Raw genomic sequence first — 16,933 nt, forward strand, 5'->3', positions numbered from 1 at the left:
TATATGAAAAGCTGTGCTTGTTTGGCTGCAGCTAACTGCAGGTCATTCTAACAAAAGCAGAAGCCCTAACGTCATACAAGATACCTTTTATAATTCAGTTTCAGAAAACCAATCTGCTGTTCAAGGTAATGCAGTGCAGCCACAGCAGAACAAAGGTTAATAACAATCTCGTGTCTGCAGCTCCTGCCATTCTGGGTTTCTATAACACAAGTGCCATCTATTGATGGAGAATCATAGCACACCAAAAGCTTTCAAAACTACAAATCAAAGCAACAAACACACCTGCTATAGTTTTTCTAAATAAATATGCAACAAAATGGATGGTATTTCAAGTTGTTTGTCTACAAAACTCATTCACTCACCACATATTGAAACAAGGTTTCTCATTTCTATATTTAGTATACTTTTCAATCAACAAACCATTAAACATCTTCAGAATGTAAAGATTGATAACTATTAACAGTAACTGTAATTCCCAGAGGAGGACACCAGAGGTGCACAGTCAACCTGAAAGATGTTTTAGTACAGCGGAGTACAGTTGAATATATTGTAGCTCCAGTGTTACAGGGGTATAAATATTTCTGCATGTATGAGTCGTACTTGCACATTGTTTGGAGTGCAGGATTGTGTCCATGACTCTTTTCATGGCATGAAAATACCTGTCTGCCATAGAAAAGTGTCCTTTAGGATTAATATTCTTACATTACCCTATGACAAATCCATGCCGAATAACTAGAGAAGGACAGTTGCCTTTTTTAAAAATTACTTCAAGACAGGAAATGATCACAGTCACATCTATTTTTCTGACTGTCTTTCATGAAAACTCTTAATTTTGTAACTAAACATCCTTCCTAAAGGTTCCAAGAGTCCACACACACACACAATTTTGACGGCTCTATTGTTGAGCACTACCTGTTGGCATTCATTAATCATGTGAGTGTGCTAATCATGCCTCCCCTCAGCAGCCAGAGGATGATTTGGCTTGGAAAGTTGCCAGACTCCCACCTGTCTTGGTTCTATTCTCTCTCATTCTTCCCCCTTCCAAACCTCAGCTTGCCAGAGTGGCTGGAGGTGCTGCTCTTCAGAAGAAACTGGAGGTTGTGTGGTGTGGATGCAATCTGAGTCCTAGCTTGAAGACTGAAAAAAAGAATTACACTGCAAGGGGGCCAGACATTCCAGGTTTAATCCGTACCAATGTGTAAACTATCCAAGGCAAAAATGTTGCTTCAACCTGTCTGTTGAGCAAATAGCATAATTAGGTCATTAAGATTTCAGATGGATAGAAAGCTAGAAACCTTCCTGCCCTCCTGCACTGGAGTTGTGAGCCCTGCATGAGCAGATTACAGTGTATTCGCCACCCACAACTGAGCAGAGGTCGTGAGTTGGTCGTGACAAAGGAGCTTTTCGGTTCCTGCAGACAACTAGTTCTCAAACCTGGTCCCAGAAGACCACTGATTCTTCTGGGTTTTGGCCCAGCTGAGTCCTTAGTCACTGGCTAAGTGATTTCACACTTTTAAAAAGGGAATATTTTCAAATGAAATTTAAATTGATGTCAACCCTGTACGAATTTCTACTTCAGAACTACCCTCATTCAGGGGCAGAAAACAAAAATGACCATCTGAAAATTCTCTCTCTCCTGTATCTGTTCAACACTTGCAATCTCTTACGACGCACAGTTTAGTGAAAAATAAGGGTGAGCAAGTTGTAGTGAGGCAGCTATAATTTTGGTATGTTGGAAACAGTAGACACCACAAAATACTTTTAACTGGGGTATTTATGAAACCTAGTGCAGAAAATTAACCAAAAGACTGAACAATTAAGCAGAGCAATTAAAGGCATCAATTAGCACTGAAGACCTAGATGACCTGGAATGACAACCTGCAGACAGAGCCATTATAGACCCAGAGACGCTGAAACTGGTCTGAACCTTTAGCTAATTAACCAAGTTCCCCAAGTTGCAGTGTGACGCAGGCTAGAAACTGCCCAGTGGGCAGGGCCTGAGGTCAGCCAGGGTCCACTCAGTCAACAGCACAACTGTGACCAGTGGCAAGAGGCAGCAGCTGTGGGCCTGCCTGATAAAACAGCCACTGCACACGTGGGATGTGCCATGAGGATCCTGCACGAGGCAGCCGAGTTCGGCATGAGAACGTGAGAACGTCAGACCAGAAAGGCCTACATACAGCCCCTCATACTCACTTGGTTACAGAGTGAAGCACCTTTTTCAGACACCCCTGAAATGGTCCAAGCTTTGCACACAGCTGGCAATTCAACCAATGCATGATCCAAACTGGGGAGTACGAAAGAAAACACACACACTACACAAACCCATTCTGTTTGGCCACAACGCTGTTTAATCTGGTTTCACCCACAGACACTAGATCCATGTGGTACACACACAAAGATGGCGAGTCCACATACATGTTGGGCAGGTATAGAAATTTGCAAGTTTTAAGGCCTTTACACAAAGGACACGATACAGTTTCCGCTTGTGAAAAATATAGATTTCCCTTTAACTTTGTTTCTTAAAAAATAACACATAATTTAAGTACAATACGTTACAGATGCTAGAAAGAACAAAAAGGAGAAATAAATGTCAGGTTCCATCAATGATGGCAGGTCCTATTTTCCGGATGTCCAGTACAGGTGGAAAGGTCCCTGCTGCTCCTGTGATTCTCTGCTGGCACAGCTGTATCTGTTGGACGGAGAGCACTCAATGGTCTAACGGCTACCCCATCAAAAATGTTAAAAACCGTCAGATTTTTGTGTGTACTTTTATTGCGTACTTGTGTGTATTTTTGTTGTGTACTTTTGCAAAACATTCTGTTTTGGTCAGTTTACACCTGTCCCTGTACTTCTCTGTCTTCTCTGAACTGGCAGGTTTGTGTGCTGATGGATAACCTGATACTTGGTCTAAGAAAATAATTTGCAAGTCTTGCATGCCGTTAAACCAAATAAGGAAAAAGGGATTTAACTCATGCTTCTTACGTGGTTTTAATAAGTGAGAGGGTGTCAATAGGAGCTTTAACATGGAGCAGGGTCTGTCATTTATATTTATTTCATGTTACAATTTCAATAACTGTTTTCAGTAGGATGCACAGATTCATCCTCTGCTTAAGGCTGACACTTTCCCTGCTATTCAGTAACAGCAGCTTTCGATAAAGACTTCTCGAAGAATTTTTCCAAGAGACTTAGAAGGGAAGCCCCTTTGTTTTTAACCCATGCCCTTCAACCAAGACTGGTGAGGCCTTGAAACACCCCAATGTCTCTCTGCTTTGTCCAAGATCTTTCAGCAGCTGTACTCGATGGATGATTTTAGTGGCACAGCAGAATGAGAAATGCAAATCAAGACAAAAGCATAACAGCATGAAGGGCATAAGCAGGTGAGAGAGCATCAAGGACAAAATGAAACACTACCATGGATACATGTGTAGAGATCTATGACGTTCCCAACAATTCTAGACTGCAAATTAATGACACAAAGCCAAGACTCACACCAGTGCCAGTTACAATAGATCCCAGCATACAGAATCCCCCAGGTTAGAGAAGCTACCGGGAGACAGACCGACACATAATACAAAAGGGATGACCCAAATACTTTCAGCACTTGTTTATCAAATGTAAAAATACAGATTCAGCAACAAAATACAGGAAACGAATTTTAAAAAATCGAAATAATCTACATGTATCAACAATGGGAAGTATTGCTGCTGAGACCAAAAGGCTTTGCACGGGTGTTTCACACTCAAATGTTTGCTTGTGTCACTTATCACATCTGAAGTCTCGAAGATGAAGGAGAACTCGGTGAGTGCAGACATTTTCCCCACCCTCGTTCTTAGCAGTTTTTCTGTGGTTTCAAATTGAAAGAAATTTGTAAATAATATATTCCCGATTACAAGTTGGGTTTTGGCATGAGTAAGTGTGTATCGTGCAGCTAACAACTGTCATTACTGCTAGCCATTTTCCTGATTTACACCAGACAGTTTATTGCTGGTAACCCTGCAGATTTCAAATATTTTCTAACTGGGAAAACTAGCCAGGTTCCCCCTTGCATGGTAAACTAAAAGTTGTCCTGGGCCTTTCAATAATGATTTTATTGCATACAAAGCAAGGACGTATACAGCTACCACTCTGTAATGCTGCTGTAGTATTTCTGCTGACTCGTGGGGCCAATTTTCCCGTTAGAAAAAAACCATCAAGTATGAACCCACTCTGAAAGGTGACTGAATGGAAATCGGATTGCTGCACACGCCAAGCAGGAGCAACAGGGAACCATTCCGAGGACCGGTCAGGTCCCACATGCAGAGCACGCAGGACCGAAGGGCAATGCACCTGCTCCTCGGCTCTTAACACGGAAAAGGGGAGAGAAAATAAAACTGTTGCAAAAGTGTCCAGACGTCAGTCCTCACCAGGGAAGAGGCCAAACTCCTGAAAGTGACAAGCGGAAAGGAAAGGCTGCTGTCAGGCACTGCCAGCGGAGCCCTCTGGCGCTCGTCCTGCTGTGGTCCAGACCGCAGAAACACTGAAACCGCTGGCGCTTCCTAACGCGGCGTCTTTTTGGGCCCTTTCCCAAACTTGGCATCGAGTCCAAGACCTGGGAAAGAAAAAAAACCTCAATCAGTAGCTGACCAGCAGTCATTTGTCAGTACCAGGGGAATTTATACTGTGGTCACTTACAGAAACTGGGCTGTTCAGAACCTTTTCTTAGGGCTATGTACAGGACATTGTAGTGACCTTTAGCTCTGCACATTAGTCTTCTAGTACTCCAAAACCTCTGCTTTATTTGATGTTTATTTTTAAATTGATTTTACAGGACTGATTTAGAAAAACATTAATTTAGAGACTATATATAGGCTGCAGTGTAACTAATTAAAATACACTGAAAAAACATATGTCACATGACTACTTTCAGTTAGAGCCGGAGAGTAGTTCAGAATAAATGCCTTCAGTATATAAATACAAATGCACTAGAGAAACGGAGGGGAGCATTACTAATTTATGTCAGATTAATTTTACAATCCCAGGGCATATTACTGCAATATATCACCAACATATTGCGGAAAACAAGTAATGAAGAGCTAGCCAAAGCAAGATAACGCATATCGTTTAGATAAAATGCTGAGTCCATTTAAAGACAGCAATCATTCTAAAATGTTTAACAGCTTTTGGTGAGTTCACTGTTTCACACCCGCAACCTGTTTTAATTAAATACCCAATATACTTTAAGCTATTATGTAACAAATATACTTACTTTTAGTGCTCCATGAAGTAATCAAAGCTAATGGGCGGAGTTTGATTCTAAATTAGTGTGACAGATTGAGGACAAAGGCTCTGAGAAGCTAGTCCTGCCCAGGCCTTTGGGACACACTCACCCAGGAAGACCAGCACGGTGCCCACCCACTGCATGGTGCTGATGGAGTTGCCGAAGATGAGAACGGAGCCCAGGATGGTGAAGAACTTGCGGGTGGTGGTGATAATGGAGCAGGTCAGGGGCCCGAAGTACACCACCGTCATGAAGATGAAGCTCTGGAGAAGCACAAGTGAGACAGCACATCGGCACCCAACTCCAGGATCTTCTTCTCCGACATCCAGGACATGGGCCACTGGGGTCTCTGGTCTGCATTCCACAGCTGACACAAATTACTTCATTGGATTGATGACCTGGTCTTAATCTTAATCATTTACGGCTGAAAAGTAACTGTGAAACCTACCCTTGAGAACTGGAGCTGTGCATCCCTGTTTGAAACCAACAGCTGTGTGAAGCACCCTTGTAAAGGGTGCAGCTGGTCAAATCCAGCCACGCACTAGGTCAACGAGCCATCCAGGAGCTCAGGTGACACGCCAAGCCGAAGACATTACAGCCGCAGACCACTGTCTGAGCTACACTCTGGCTCATTCTGCGGGGGTGGCTTTGCCCAGCCGCACACCAGATGGCCCACAGCCAAGCAGCCGGTGTCCTTTGCCCTACCTGGCCCATGGCGCTGGTCAGCCCAAAGAGCAGGATGTTCAGGACAATGCCAGGGTAGCGATCGGCAAAACTCAGGAACTCCCAGACCTCTCCGGTCCATAGCACACCTGAGGCAGGAACAAGAGACGAGGTCAGAGACCGGATCGCACGCCACCAGCCCGTGTCTAGTACAGGAGTCTGCCTGTTAATCAGCCCCACTGCTGGCAAACGTTCAATACGTGCAACACAATGTGTTTTCCCCGTTCAATAAAATATTACAGCACTTGCTACAAATAAGATTTGACCATTTTCTCAAAAAAGAAAACATTAGTGAATTTGATGTGGTTGGAACTGATGTTTTTTTTCTCTTATTGTAACCTCTTTACCCAGCGCAGGGAGCCAGAGCCTAAGCCGACAAGCAATGGGAGCACCAGCCCATCGCAGAGCTTCTGTCGAAGTTCAGCAGAAATCACTGAATTCTACACTTCTGTCATCTCATGACCCAGACAGGCGGGTCAGCTCGGAAAACCAGAGACACTGTGAAGTGAAAACCCCACGCACGTCACCAGGGCAAGTGCTCATTCCAGCAAAAAAACACTTGAAAACTGATCACAGATACTTTACTGTCAACTACTGTGGGAATTTGTCTTTGGCTCCTCCCATAAAAGTACAAAACACACAAGCAAACATAAAAGACACAAAAACTCATAAAGCACATGAAATCATAACAACAGTACATAATTCATAAATTAACAGGCAGTGGTGGGACTACATTTACATCCATTCACTGAGGAGCTTTACAGCACAGGGGACAAAGGACTTCTTATGAATGTTATGCAAGATGTAAATGTTTTATACTTCTTATAAATAGATGTCAAAGTGTTTCAGGTCGGTCTTGGGGAGCTCATGTTTAAGAGTTGACTGATACAATTTGCTGGATGGTGACTCTGGGTCGGCCAGTCAGTTGCACAGTTTGTGCCGCAGCTCCTGGGGGATTGCTAATTCAGTCATGAAAAGTTAAAAATACCTGTTTTTTGCTTTGAAAATAGTTTCCTCAATTGGCTTGCATTCATTCTGCAACTACTTGAGGGACCTAAAGGGACAGCCAGCTGAGAGACGCGTTGTCCTGGGAGCTGAGCGACACGGGAGCACCGATGGAGCACTGCAGGTTGTGCTATAGAAAGACTAGAAATTGCTTGCACCCAGGCACCTGTATCTTTACTAATCAACCAATGTGTGGGCCAGAGTCTGGGGTGGGAATGAGCCGGGAAAGAGGCGTGGCTTGCCTTACCAATGCCCAGAACGAGAGTGGACCACAGGTTAATGTTGAGCATCATGTGGTTGGAGCCAGTCTGGAAATGGGCCCTCATGTGGTCTTGGGACACACCGGTCAGCCCATCCAGTGTCAGAGACAGCAGCTGTAACACAGTCACACACATGGCCTCACTGCTATCAGTTCAGTGCAACCTGAGGCCATATTCATGGGTGCACAGAGGAATGGACATGTACTGTATATAGATCAAGTTAAACTTAATTCCAAGCTGAAAAGCAGAAAGACAAAACAACACTTCAGCTGTTGAGCCAAGTGTCAAAGACAAAAGAAGGTGGAGAAGGATTAAAATTTGAAAGATGGAGGTAGTCCTTTCTATTTTTCAGAGTTGAATTAACCTTCGCCTGTGTCTTTGAAGCCACTGTATGCTGACACAGCTGCCCACCTGGGCCTCTATACATAGATCTGTGATCTTACAGAAAAAGTGATGGTTTTAAGGAAGGAAAGAACAGAGAAACAAAGGAACGACAGGATGACACTGGAAGAAAGTCTGGATGTGTTTGTGTGCCCAGTGATAGGATGGCATCCCATCCAGGACACAGTCCTGCATTTTGCCAGACAGTTGGCTTTCTGATAATGGATAGACGGCACATATATAGCGAACTGAAGGACCTTGAACAAGAAAAGGGCCAAATACTAATGAGGAAAAAGGGAAGAAAGAAAAACTGGGAGGGAGAAAGAAGTCAGTATGGGCTCAAGTGGTTCATACCAGGAGCATCTCTCCAAAGCCGAACAGGTGCTCGTCCATTTCAGCCACGCCTTTCTTGGGCTTGTACATGAAGAGCGCCACGCCCGTCACGATCAGCAGCACGAACAGGTACTTGGCCAGCGGGTACTTCTTCCGGAGAATGGTGACGCCCAGGACCATCACTGTGGACACAGGACCAGCCTCTCAGCACGAAGCCCCAACCTCACTCCCACTCAATGGGTGCAAAGCATACTCTTGTGTGTTCTACAGCTAACTGACATAGCAAACTAATGGCTACCTATACTTCTCTAAAAGAGGAATGGGCACAGTATTTAGTATTAGTATGTAGTATTCATCAGTTTCCCTGCGGGATCAATAAAGTCTTATCTATCTAGTAAATTGCACTACATAAATCTTACTGCAACTATCAGTGCTTCCCTGTATACATAATTCCCCACCAACTTGAATTTTAAATGCCTCTTTAATTCACTGGATTTTGATACTTGTAATGTATTCATGTCGCCTTTGATAAAAGCATTGTTAACAAGAAACAGAATAAATGCAAGGCATTTAATATAATGTATACTTTTCACTTTCTTTTTTTAGAATTATAACAGAACTGGGCAGTATATCTTACACACATTTCATATTAAATTGCAAACCAAGCTGATCATCCTACCTGGGATGGGTTTACAGGACTTCCCTAAAACCTGGAAGAGATGAAATAAGACCACATTATAAAACCCTCAGAATTACTTGCTCAAACAACTTTCAGCTATCAGAGGCAGCAAGACAAGGAAAACTGATTATGCAGAAATTACCCTTCTGGTTGTAAATGATTCCACTGCATATTCATATTAGTTCATGACTATCGGGCCTGTTTATATTCTACTTTGAGCTCAGTCAGCTGAATGGTCTTGTTTGTAACATTTAAGAAAGTCTATTTCCCAAGATACTCTGTATCTAGTCTTACTCTTAACAAAGTATAGTTTAGCAATATATCCCCATATGTCCTAAAAGACGTTCGGAATGGCTTTTTAGCACAGTTATACAGCTGTGCTGCACTGTCACTGAAAACAAACACACTTACAATATGTTTTTTATGCCAAACTAATAAACAATTCAGTCTGTTTTTTTAACACCTTGCAAATGCTTAGAAGTGAAGCCAAAGTGCAGAAGCTCATTGGGTCTAATGATAGTAATGAGGACAGCCTGCACATGTGCCTAGTGGTAACAGAGAAAGAACATTAATTTATAATTGCAATAATGTGTTCTCTTCAGTTTACAGCACATTAAAAACCTGTTCTGTATAAAAAAACACCCCTGAACTGCAGGGGCAGCCAGGAGACAAACTTCTCCTTGTTTCAGGTGTAAAAATCTTGACAATGAAAAATGGTATTAGAATGGCTTAAAGAAGTACTCTTTTGTGAGCTCCACTTCCTTTTTAATGCATTTTCAATTGAACACATTACCCCACCAAAACAGCTTGGCTGCAGCCAGACCCTGGCCCAGCCACACCAGAACCACTCTCTAAACTCTTGAGTTCAGGGTATTGTTTTGTGTTGGGTTGGGTTGGGTTTTTTTTGCCAAGCACCACATTCCACCACTGAGTGAAAGTTAAAGCAGATCACAGCTTGCTCGTGAAGATGCTCATGGGTTACTTTATTCCTCAATCGTACTACAAGGCACACGAGTTTTACAAATCCAAATAAATGCAGAAAAAAAATCCACGAGTGTATTTATAAGAAACCAAATTCTTTAACAGCTGGTTTCCCTTCCCAAAACTGTATCTTACCAAATATATATGCACCTTTAAAATGTTTACAAAGATTTTACAAAATACTGCACTGAAAAAGTTTACTCTTCCGTATAAAGCTACGGCGTCATTCAGGGTGACTCACTTTCAATGACTCTATACTAGAATCTTTCCTGTTTTGATATTATGTTTTACATCTTTCCCATCAGGGCTGGCTGCTGCCAGAAACCCATTATCTGTACCCACTGACTTAACAAACACGCTGCAGGCCTGCAGCGCCTCAGGGGTCACAGAGACCTTACTGCGGATTTCAAATCCTTCTCTAAAGCCACTTCCACTGCAAGCCTTGAGAACACACAGGGAACTGTGAAAGTGGTGCAGAAAAACAGGCTCATTGTGCAGAGAGACGCAGCTCAGCACCAGAGCTCAGTCTGTCTTACCTTACTGTAGAAGTGTCCCATTGACTCACTGAGGTCACGGTCACCCAAACAAGGGCCAGCCAGATTCTGCCAAATGACGGGCTGACCTGGGGCCAGCTGCTGCTGCTGTTAACCCTTTCATGCACTTCACTCTGTTTCTCCTCCGCAAACTAGCATTTTTAAACATCACATGCCCAGGGAAAAGATTCATCTGATTCACTGAATAAGTAAGCAAGTATGACTGAGTAGTAAGCATTTATTCTTGTTCTTCAGTCCACAAACTGAGTAACTTTCCTATCTCACACTATAGTAGCTCACCTGGGGCAGCTGGCCCTGCGCTCTGTTTTGCATCTTTGCTGATGGTACACAGCTGAGACTGCAAGAACCAGACTGTGTGCCGTGCCTGTTAAGCACCCTCCTTTTCCATGCCTTTTCACAATGTCTTGCTTTGCATGGAGTTTCAGAGACTACAGACTATACTGTCCTTGGACTTCTAGACTTCTTACTAACAGGTAGTTGTTAAAAATGCACAGACATAATGATGGAGGGCAAGATATTTGGAAATAAAACTCACAAAAATGGCTAAAGTTCTAAATAGGCAACAGGATGCAACAAACTACTAGGTACAAAAACAGTGAAAGGGATGCTGGGTTTGGCTTGCTTTTGTTATAGCAACAACTCATTACACAACGTAAGAAGGGCATTAATTTTACTAGCACACTTTTTCAATGTGAAAGTCCAGTACTAGAAGGTGTGCAAAAGACAGAGTTAGCGGACGGTGTCCTTTTTTTAAGAGGGCGACCCCAGTCCTCGGGCACACTGACCTGCGTGGGATAGTTGACATACTGTAATGCCGAGTTACTGGACACCATGGCGCCCAGATAGGACAGCGAACACACTCCATACAGCCAGCTGCGAGTGCGATCGGGCTTGGACTTCTCAAAGATCTGGATAACTGGGAGCAGGGAGGGAGGGAAAGCACATCAAATACAGGTCTCATGTAGAAAAGGAAACACATCTGGCTCACAGAACCCCATCTATCCATCCATTTTGTCTTTGGACTGTGAGAGGAATCTGGGGCACTGGGAGCAAACCCTCTCAAACACAGGGAGAACATACGAACTTCATGCAGACGGCACCCCAGGTTTGGAATCAAACCCATGCTAATCACTGCCCCTCACTGGTCTCATCGCATGTACAGGGTTCCTTATTCCTGCCTCAGCATTTCTGGACCCTGTCCCATTTTGATCTGCTTTATATGGAGCTTTCCACTTCCCTTGCGAGAATTAAATCCCTTAAAATGCTGGATTACAGTACAAGTTTTACTTCTCTGCATTCATAATAACACAGTTAATATCAAAACAAGACACAAATAGGACATTTACAGCCTTTTCTAATATTCTCAGTCTCTCTAATCCTTCACTCACACTGGATCTAATGTTTGTTCCATTTTTTAAACCTAGAGATCTCCACTCACAAAAAGAACACCCCACTAACATCAAATTAGCCCTACACAGGGCACTGTGCACTGTGGGGTGAATTTCGCCCCCCACTTCGCACCGCACAACAGCTAATTTCTTCCCCCACTTCCTCCAATATTCTTGCTTTCTTGAAAACCAGCTTTGAAAATAACCGGATAGCAAGACAGATACTTAAATAGCAGTTTAAATTATGACTATGAGATAACTGCTTTCAAAGGTGTATAATAAAAATCAAAAGGTCTGTCATTATCATCATTATACGAAGCAAAAAAATCTGATAACAGGACAGTACATGTGAAATAGATCGCCCCTCTGCGAGTGCTGGTAGATGACGAAAGCTTTAAAAAATGTTAATTATGAGCAACACTACAACAATCCACTTCAGTCTCTAGATAGGTCATTGACTGTACACAAGAACTGTTATAAGGAAAAGGCAGTAATTCAAAATAAGGTTACACCCTTCCAAAGGGAAACCTGTGTTGAACTGAGGTCAGTGCAGGTGACACTCGAGAAGCGTCCTGTTCCATCTGAAGCTGGGTCATTAGTCAAGAATACAGTTACAGTGGGTGGTGGGGTGTGTAACTCTTATCAGAAATGCTTTATTAAGGCTTGATTCCATAATTCCACACTGAAAAGTAGAAAACCACATTGTGTGTCACACTCTTTCAGCTGTGACGCTTCTTCAGGTGTGTGACAGTTACCCCAGCCAAAGTCTTATTTGATTTGCTGTTTCTTTCTACTTTTCAGGTTGGAATGAAATTCTTCCTGCACAGATGTCACTTGAACCTCCTGTTATTCCACGATCGTGTGTTTGACTAGAAACGTCTTGTGCAGAAAGTCCCCCTGTGGCCCCACACCCAGTTTGGAACAATGGTGAAAGAATAAGGTTGGTCAGCAGCAATAACCTGAGCAAAGCCTACTGAAACACGAGCCTGCGGTGCCGTCACTGAACTAAAGCTTTAGACGTCAGAGGGAAAAACTCCCTGTCTCTCAGGGTAATATCTTTCTATGGGGAACTAGTTCACTGCTGCCCTTCTGCCCCCCTCACTCTCTACAAAAACAGCTTCAGCTCTTTTCAAGATTGAAGGGGTTAGAAATTGAGTTTTCAGAACTCCCCTCATGTAAGTACACCAAATCGCTCACCAAATGCCTGAAATTCTAGCACCAAACTCATTGTTTTTGGTTTTGTGAGATATCCGATACAGTGTCATTTACACCTCAACCTCTACATCATTAACTGGTAACCTGTTTAGAGCTGTTTTTCACTACCACAGAAGAAAAAACTAACCTAATTTACTGTATTTCTTGGCAGCAACATACACAGGTCTCCATGTATACGTGTCTTCCATATAAGCATCTTTCTGTCTTTTATTGAACAAACACAATGTGGCACAGTGGCGCAGTGGTTAGCATTACTGACTCACAGCGCTGGGGGCCTGGGCTCAATACTGCAACTGGGGTGCAGTCTGTGTGGAGTCTGTATGTTCTCCCCACACTTCCAAAGACATACTGGTAGGTTAATGGGCTTCTGACAAAACTGGCCGCGGTGCGACCGTGTCTTGTCAGTCTGCCATGCGAGGGACTGGCGTCCCTTCCTGGACGTACTCCTGCTTGTGCCCACTGCTCGTCAGGACAGACGCTGGCTCCCGTAATCGGATGAAGTGGTCAGAGAATGAATGGATGAACAAACACCAATGACAAGAAGTCAGATGCAGGAGCGGAGTGCATGTACTTACGGATTCGGGCGAAGACGGCGTTCATGATGCACTGGATGAAGACGAGAGTGGTGGCGTACTTAAACTTCTCTTTCTTTTCCCCTGTGCCATATTCCCCTCTCGTTCTGTCCAGGACAAGCACAGTCAAACCAAGAGCACTTAATTGCCGATTCGAAAGACACGTCATTCACATGCGGCTCAGAGGAAACCGGTCTCTGGGGTGAGGACCAGAAGAGTTCTCAAGGGCATTTGAGTCTGCTAAGATTAAATCAAACTTCAAGGCCAACAGCTTACACAAGTGGGAATTAAGTAAACAGGAAGCACCTTTCTGCAGAAAGAGTCATGGATGTTCAGAGTTAGTTTCTGAGCTACAATGTTCAGGCTGACTACACAGGATCTTGCAAAATTTAGATGATTTAGATTTAGAATACCAACCAAACTAATGAGGTTTGCCAAATTCTGACACACCCACACATTCTTGTGGAGTAGCAATCATACTCGGCACACATACTGGGGGAAGCACACTTGTATACAAGAGTAAAATGGGACTGATGGTGATCCGCTTCGAAGTCACCTGCAATAAAGCCTATCTGCATGCACTGAGCCAGACATAGAACAGGCAGATACCTCTTTTTATTGTTGTAAATCCTTGCTTTTTAAAGCTGTGGTCAGACATGATCACGATTCAACCCCCCGTCCCAGAATGACGCTGTTCTCAACCTCGGGACACAACTCTGTTACTCTTCTCTTGGAATCCAGAGTGCCTGGGGCAAAAGTCCTTTTCCCAGGTAGATCCCTTTACAGCACTGATTCATCGACATCAGGAAGGGATCGAGAAATCAGGGTACTAGAACTGCATTACAGTGCGATGCTGCTAGTAAACGTCATCGAATAAATAATTCCATTTCATTTAACTAAATAACAATAGTTACAGTTTCAATCACTTTTTGAGTTCAGCTGAAAACCTCGTTCATGCCTGTAAGGGCCGCCTGCTGTCGTCAGCTTTGATGCGTAGATGACAAGGGGTGTTTTCACTATGTTAACTGTACCTAGACAGTGTCTTCTAAATTGGTTTACAAAAAAACGTAATTTGGATGTCAGCACCTACCTGTAATCCAGACACAGCCTTGTTTTTTTAAGTCAAAAGCTTTTGAGATGCCGACATTACTTCGATAGCATGTGGCATTTCTGGCAGTAACAGTAGACTCAACCACCAGAGGCAAGATTAAAAACGTTAAATAAATTGAAATAAACCTTTGGTAAACAACTGACTGACAACTCAAAGGAGCAGTTTATTTTAAATAAAGCACGAAATGAATGTTTTAATGCAACATCAGTTTTATTCACACCTACTGATCGCTAATAATCAGCACATAGTCACTAAAATTAAAGAAAGGAGCATCGTTCTACTTACATTGTTTCCTGTAGTATACCGTAGTACAGGTAACAGAAAAAAACTCCAAGAAAGCAGACTATCAACCGGACGCGCTCATTCTGCAGCAGAGACACCCGACCGGCCGCCTTCCCCGCCGCCATACTGTCTCCCAGTACCGGGATCGATACTGCCACAGCCCCGCTGCCGACGTCTCCTCTCCCCGCACCCTTCAGCCCGGCGTCCCGCTCCACTCTCCCCGCTGCTATCTGCCCCGGAATGGTGGCGCTGTTGCCCGCGCCCCAGCCGGGACCCCCGGTACTGCGCGGTGGCGGTGGCGAGGCGGGTCCAGGTCCGGGAGAGGCGCCCGAGGCGATCTGTCCCGAAGCGACCGGCCGCGGAGCAGGAATGCGTTCAAGCCTCCCCTCACTCTCGCCTCTCCTCCACAGATGGTGCTCTGTCTCCACGGGCCAGACCGGCTCCTTTCCCTCCTCGTCTCCCAGCGGGGCTTCCCGATTCCCGCTCAGCCTTCTCCCCCCTGTCCCACTGTCCGAGCTGCTTCTCCCAGCCGCCGAGCTCCCCCGACCCGATGTCCTGCCGCTGTGATCCCCCGCAGCATCTATCCCCGGCGGAGACCCTTCCACTCTCCTAACGCCCGCAGTCGGCGCCGGCGTCAGCATCTGCGCTAGGACCCAGCCGACTGTCCCCTCCGCTGTAGGGGCGCCGAGAGACCTGCCTGCGGGACTGGAGCTTTTTTTACTGTTACAGATCCCAAGGGAGGGAGACTCTTCTGCGTTCAGACCCAAGCCTATAATTTTCAAAATACTGCATGCCGTTAAATTTAGAACCTATGATTGTCCTCCCTTGAGTGGATCTTTACGCAAAGCAGACTATCCGGTCTTCTGCTCGAGGTGGTGTTTTAGACGACATCGTCGTGGGACCTGAACGCTGGTTTTCGATACAAGCGCGGTCTACGTGCATGTCAGCGTTCAGAATGTCATTTAGTTAGTGATTAAACTGTATATAAATAATCGAGCAGGTTGTACCAGGTGGCGTGGATTTCACTTGGCTTCGATGCCAACAAAAAGTAAACATCGAAGTCGGGCAGATACACTTGGTATCAAGTTTTGTCTGAGACAGTTCACTCAAGGATGAGAAGGGATATAATGACCAACGCTTTTTAGTAACCAGGTCCCACAGACCCTAAATATTATTTCGTGTAGTAAATATATCCGAATGAAGCTCGTGCTTGGATGTTAAACCCCATCAAGGATCAGTTCTAGGATTGATCTACAAGTGGACCCGTGATAATCAGTTACTTGTGTGCATTACAAAGGCTTATTATACTTGAAGGAAACGGCAACGTTTATGTACGAATAACTTTCTTGGCTTCAGATTAATACGTGAAAGCGCGCAGACACGCAGGCTCAGAATTCGCTGTTCAAAACGCAATGACAACAACCGCATCGTATCGCATCTACACAGCACTTTTTACTGCTCGTCTTCGACCCGAAGAACTTATCACCATTTTGTAAGGCCAGAAAAGTTTCTGATCTTACACTCCTAACCGGCTGCAGTAAAGCGTTTATCTCGTGTGTTAGCGAAGAACACTGAATTAGCGGTGGGAAGGATTTTGCAATATTTCTTTTGGCAGACTTGATTGTTTGTCTAGCTAAACAATCATTCGTAGTGCACGTCCTGAGAATGTTATTCCATCCTCCAAGCTGCCTCCTTGGGTACAACTTGTTTCCGGGAGTTTCAACCTCCACATTAACCACTAACGCAGCCTCTGCTTTTCAGTCAGGCTCACTCCGTGGACCTCTACGCACCTCGGAGCTTGCGACCACCACGGGTAAGCGTCGCGTTTTCTTAGACGTAATTGAATGTGGACGTTTCTTATTGGTCCAAATAAGGCAATAAAGGGCGGAGTTCACCACGTGCAGGGGAGTATGCAAGCCAAATTAGGGAGGAAGGTGTCCTGTAGAGGCGGGGTAAGAAGCTTAACAGAAGATACACGTGTACTTAATACACTGGCGTACTTTTCCGACCCTACAACCACGAATTAACTCCAGGTACGATCAGTTTGAAAGCGAACCATTAATGTGAAAACTCGGCGACTGTTTCTGAAAGGGATTTCTCGGGTTCAGAATAATCCGTAATCGAAAAGCGCCATTGCAGTACACACGTTTTGTTGAACTTTTTCTGGGTGGAATGTGCATGTTCCCCGC

The 16,933-nt window shown here is 44.3% G+C and overlaps 1 protein-coding gene across 1 annotated transcript; it reads right to left on the reverse strand.

Moving 5' to 3' along the window:
• Positions 1-2,333: 2,333 nt before the first annotated feature.
• slc35b1 (solute carrier family 35 member B1) lies at positions 2,334-15,606 on the reverse strand. The gene is made up of 9 exons (XM_088906469.1): positions 14,748-15,606; positions 13,355-13,458; positions 10,962-11,092; positions 8,642-8,672; positions 7,984-8,144; positions 7,236-7,362; positions 5,966-6,072; positions 5,370-5,523; positions 2,334-4,591 (listed from the first exon to the last, which is right to left on the reverse strand). The coding sequence occupies exons 1-9, from the start codon at positions 15,383-15,385 to the stop codon at positions 4,539-4,541; spliced, it is 1,506 nt and encodes a 501-aa protein (XP_088762595.1). The 5' UTR covers positions 15,386-15,606; the 3' UTR covers positions 2,334-4,538.
• Between the last annotated feature and the right edge of the window lie 1,327 nt (positions 15,607-16,933).

The sequence above is a fragment of the Atractosteus spatula genome, chromosome 26 (genome assembly GCF_055471065.1).
Source record: "Atractosteus spatula isolate fAtrSpa1 chromosome 26, fAtrSpa1.hap1, whole genome shotgun sequence".
Taxonomy (NCBI): domain Eukaryota; kingdom Metazoa; phylum Chordata; class Actinopteri; order Semionotiformes; family Lepisosteidae; genus Atractosteus; species Atractosteus spatula.

Coding starts and splice junctions, on each gene's coding strand:
- slc35b1 (XM_088906469.1), bottom strand. CDS start 15,385: ATGCTGACGCCGGCGCCGACTGCGGGCGTTAGGAGAGTGGAAGGGTCT. Junction 5,524..5,965: donor TGACCAGCGCCATGGGCCAG/GTAGGGCAAAGG, acceptor GTGCTTCTCCAG/AGCTTCATCTTCATGACGGT. Junction 4,592..5,369: donor CACCGTGCTGGTCTTCCTGG/GTGAGTGTGTCC, acceptor TTTCTTTCCCAG/GTCTTGGACTCGATGCCAAG.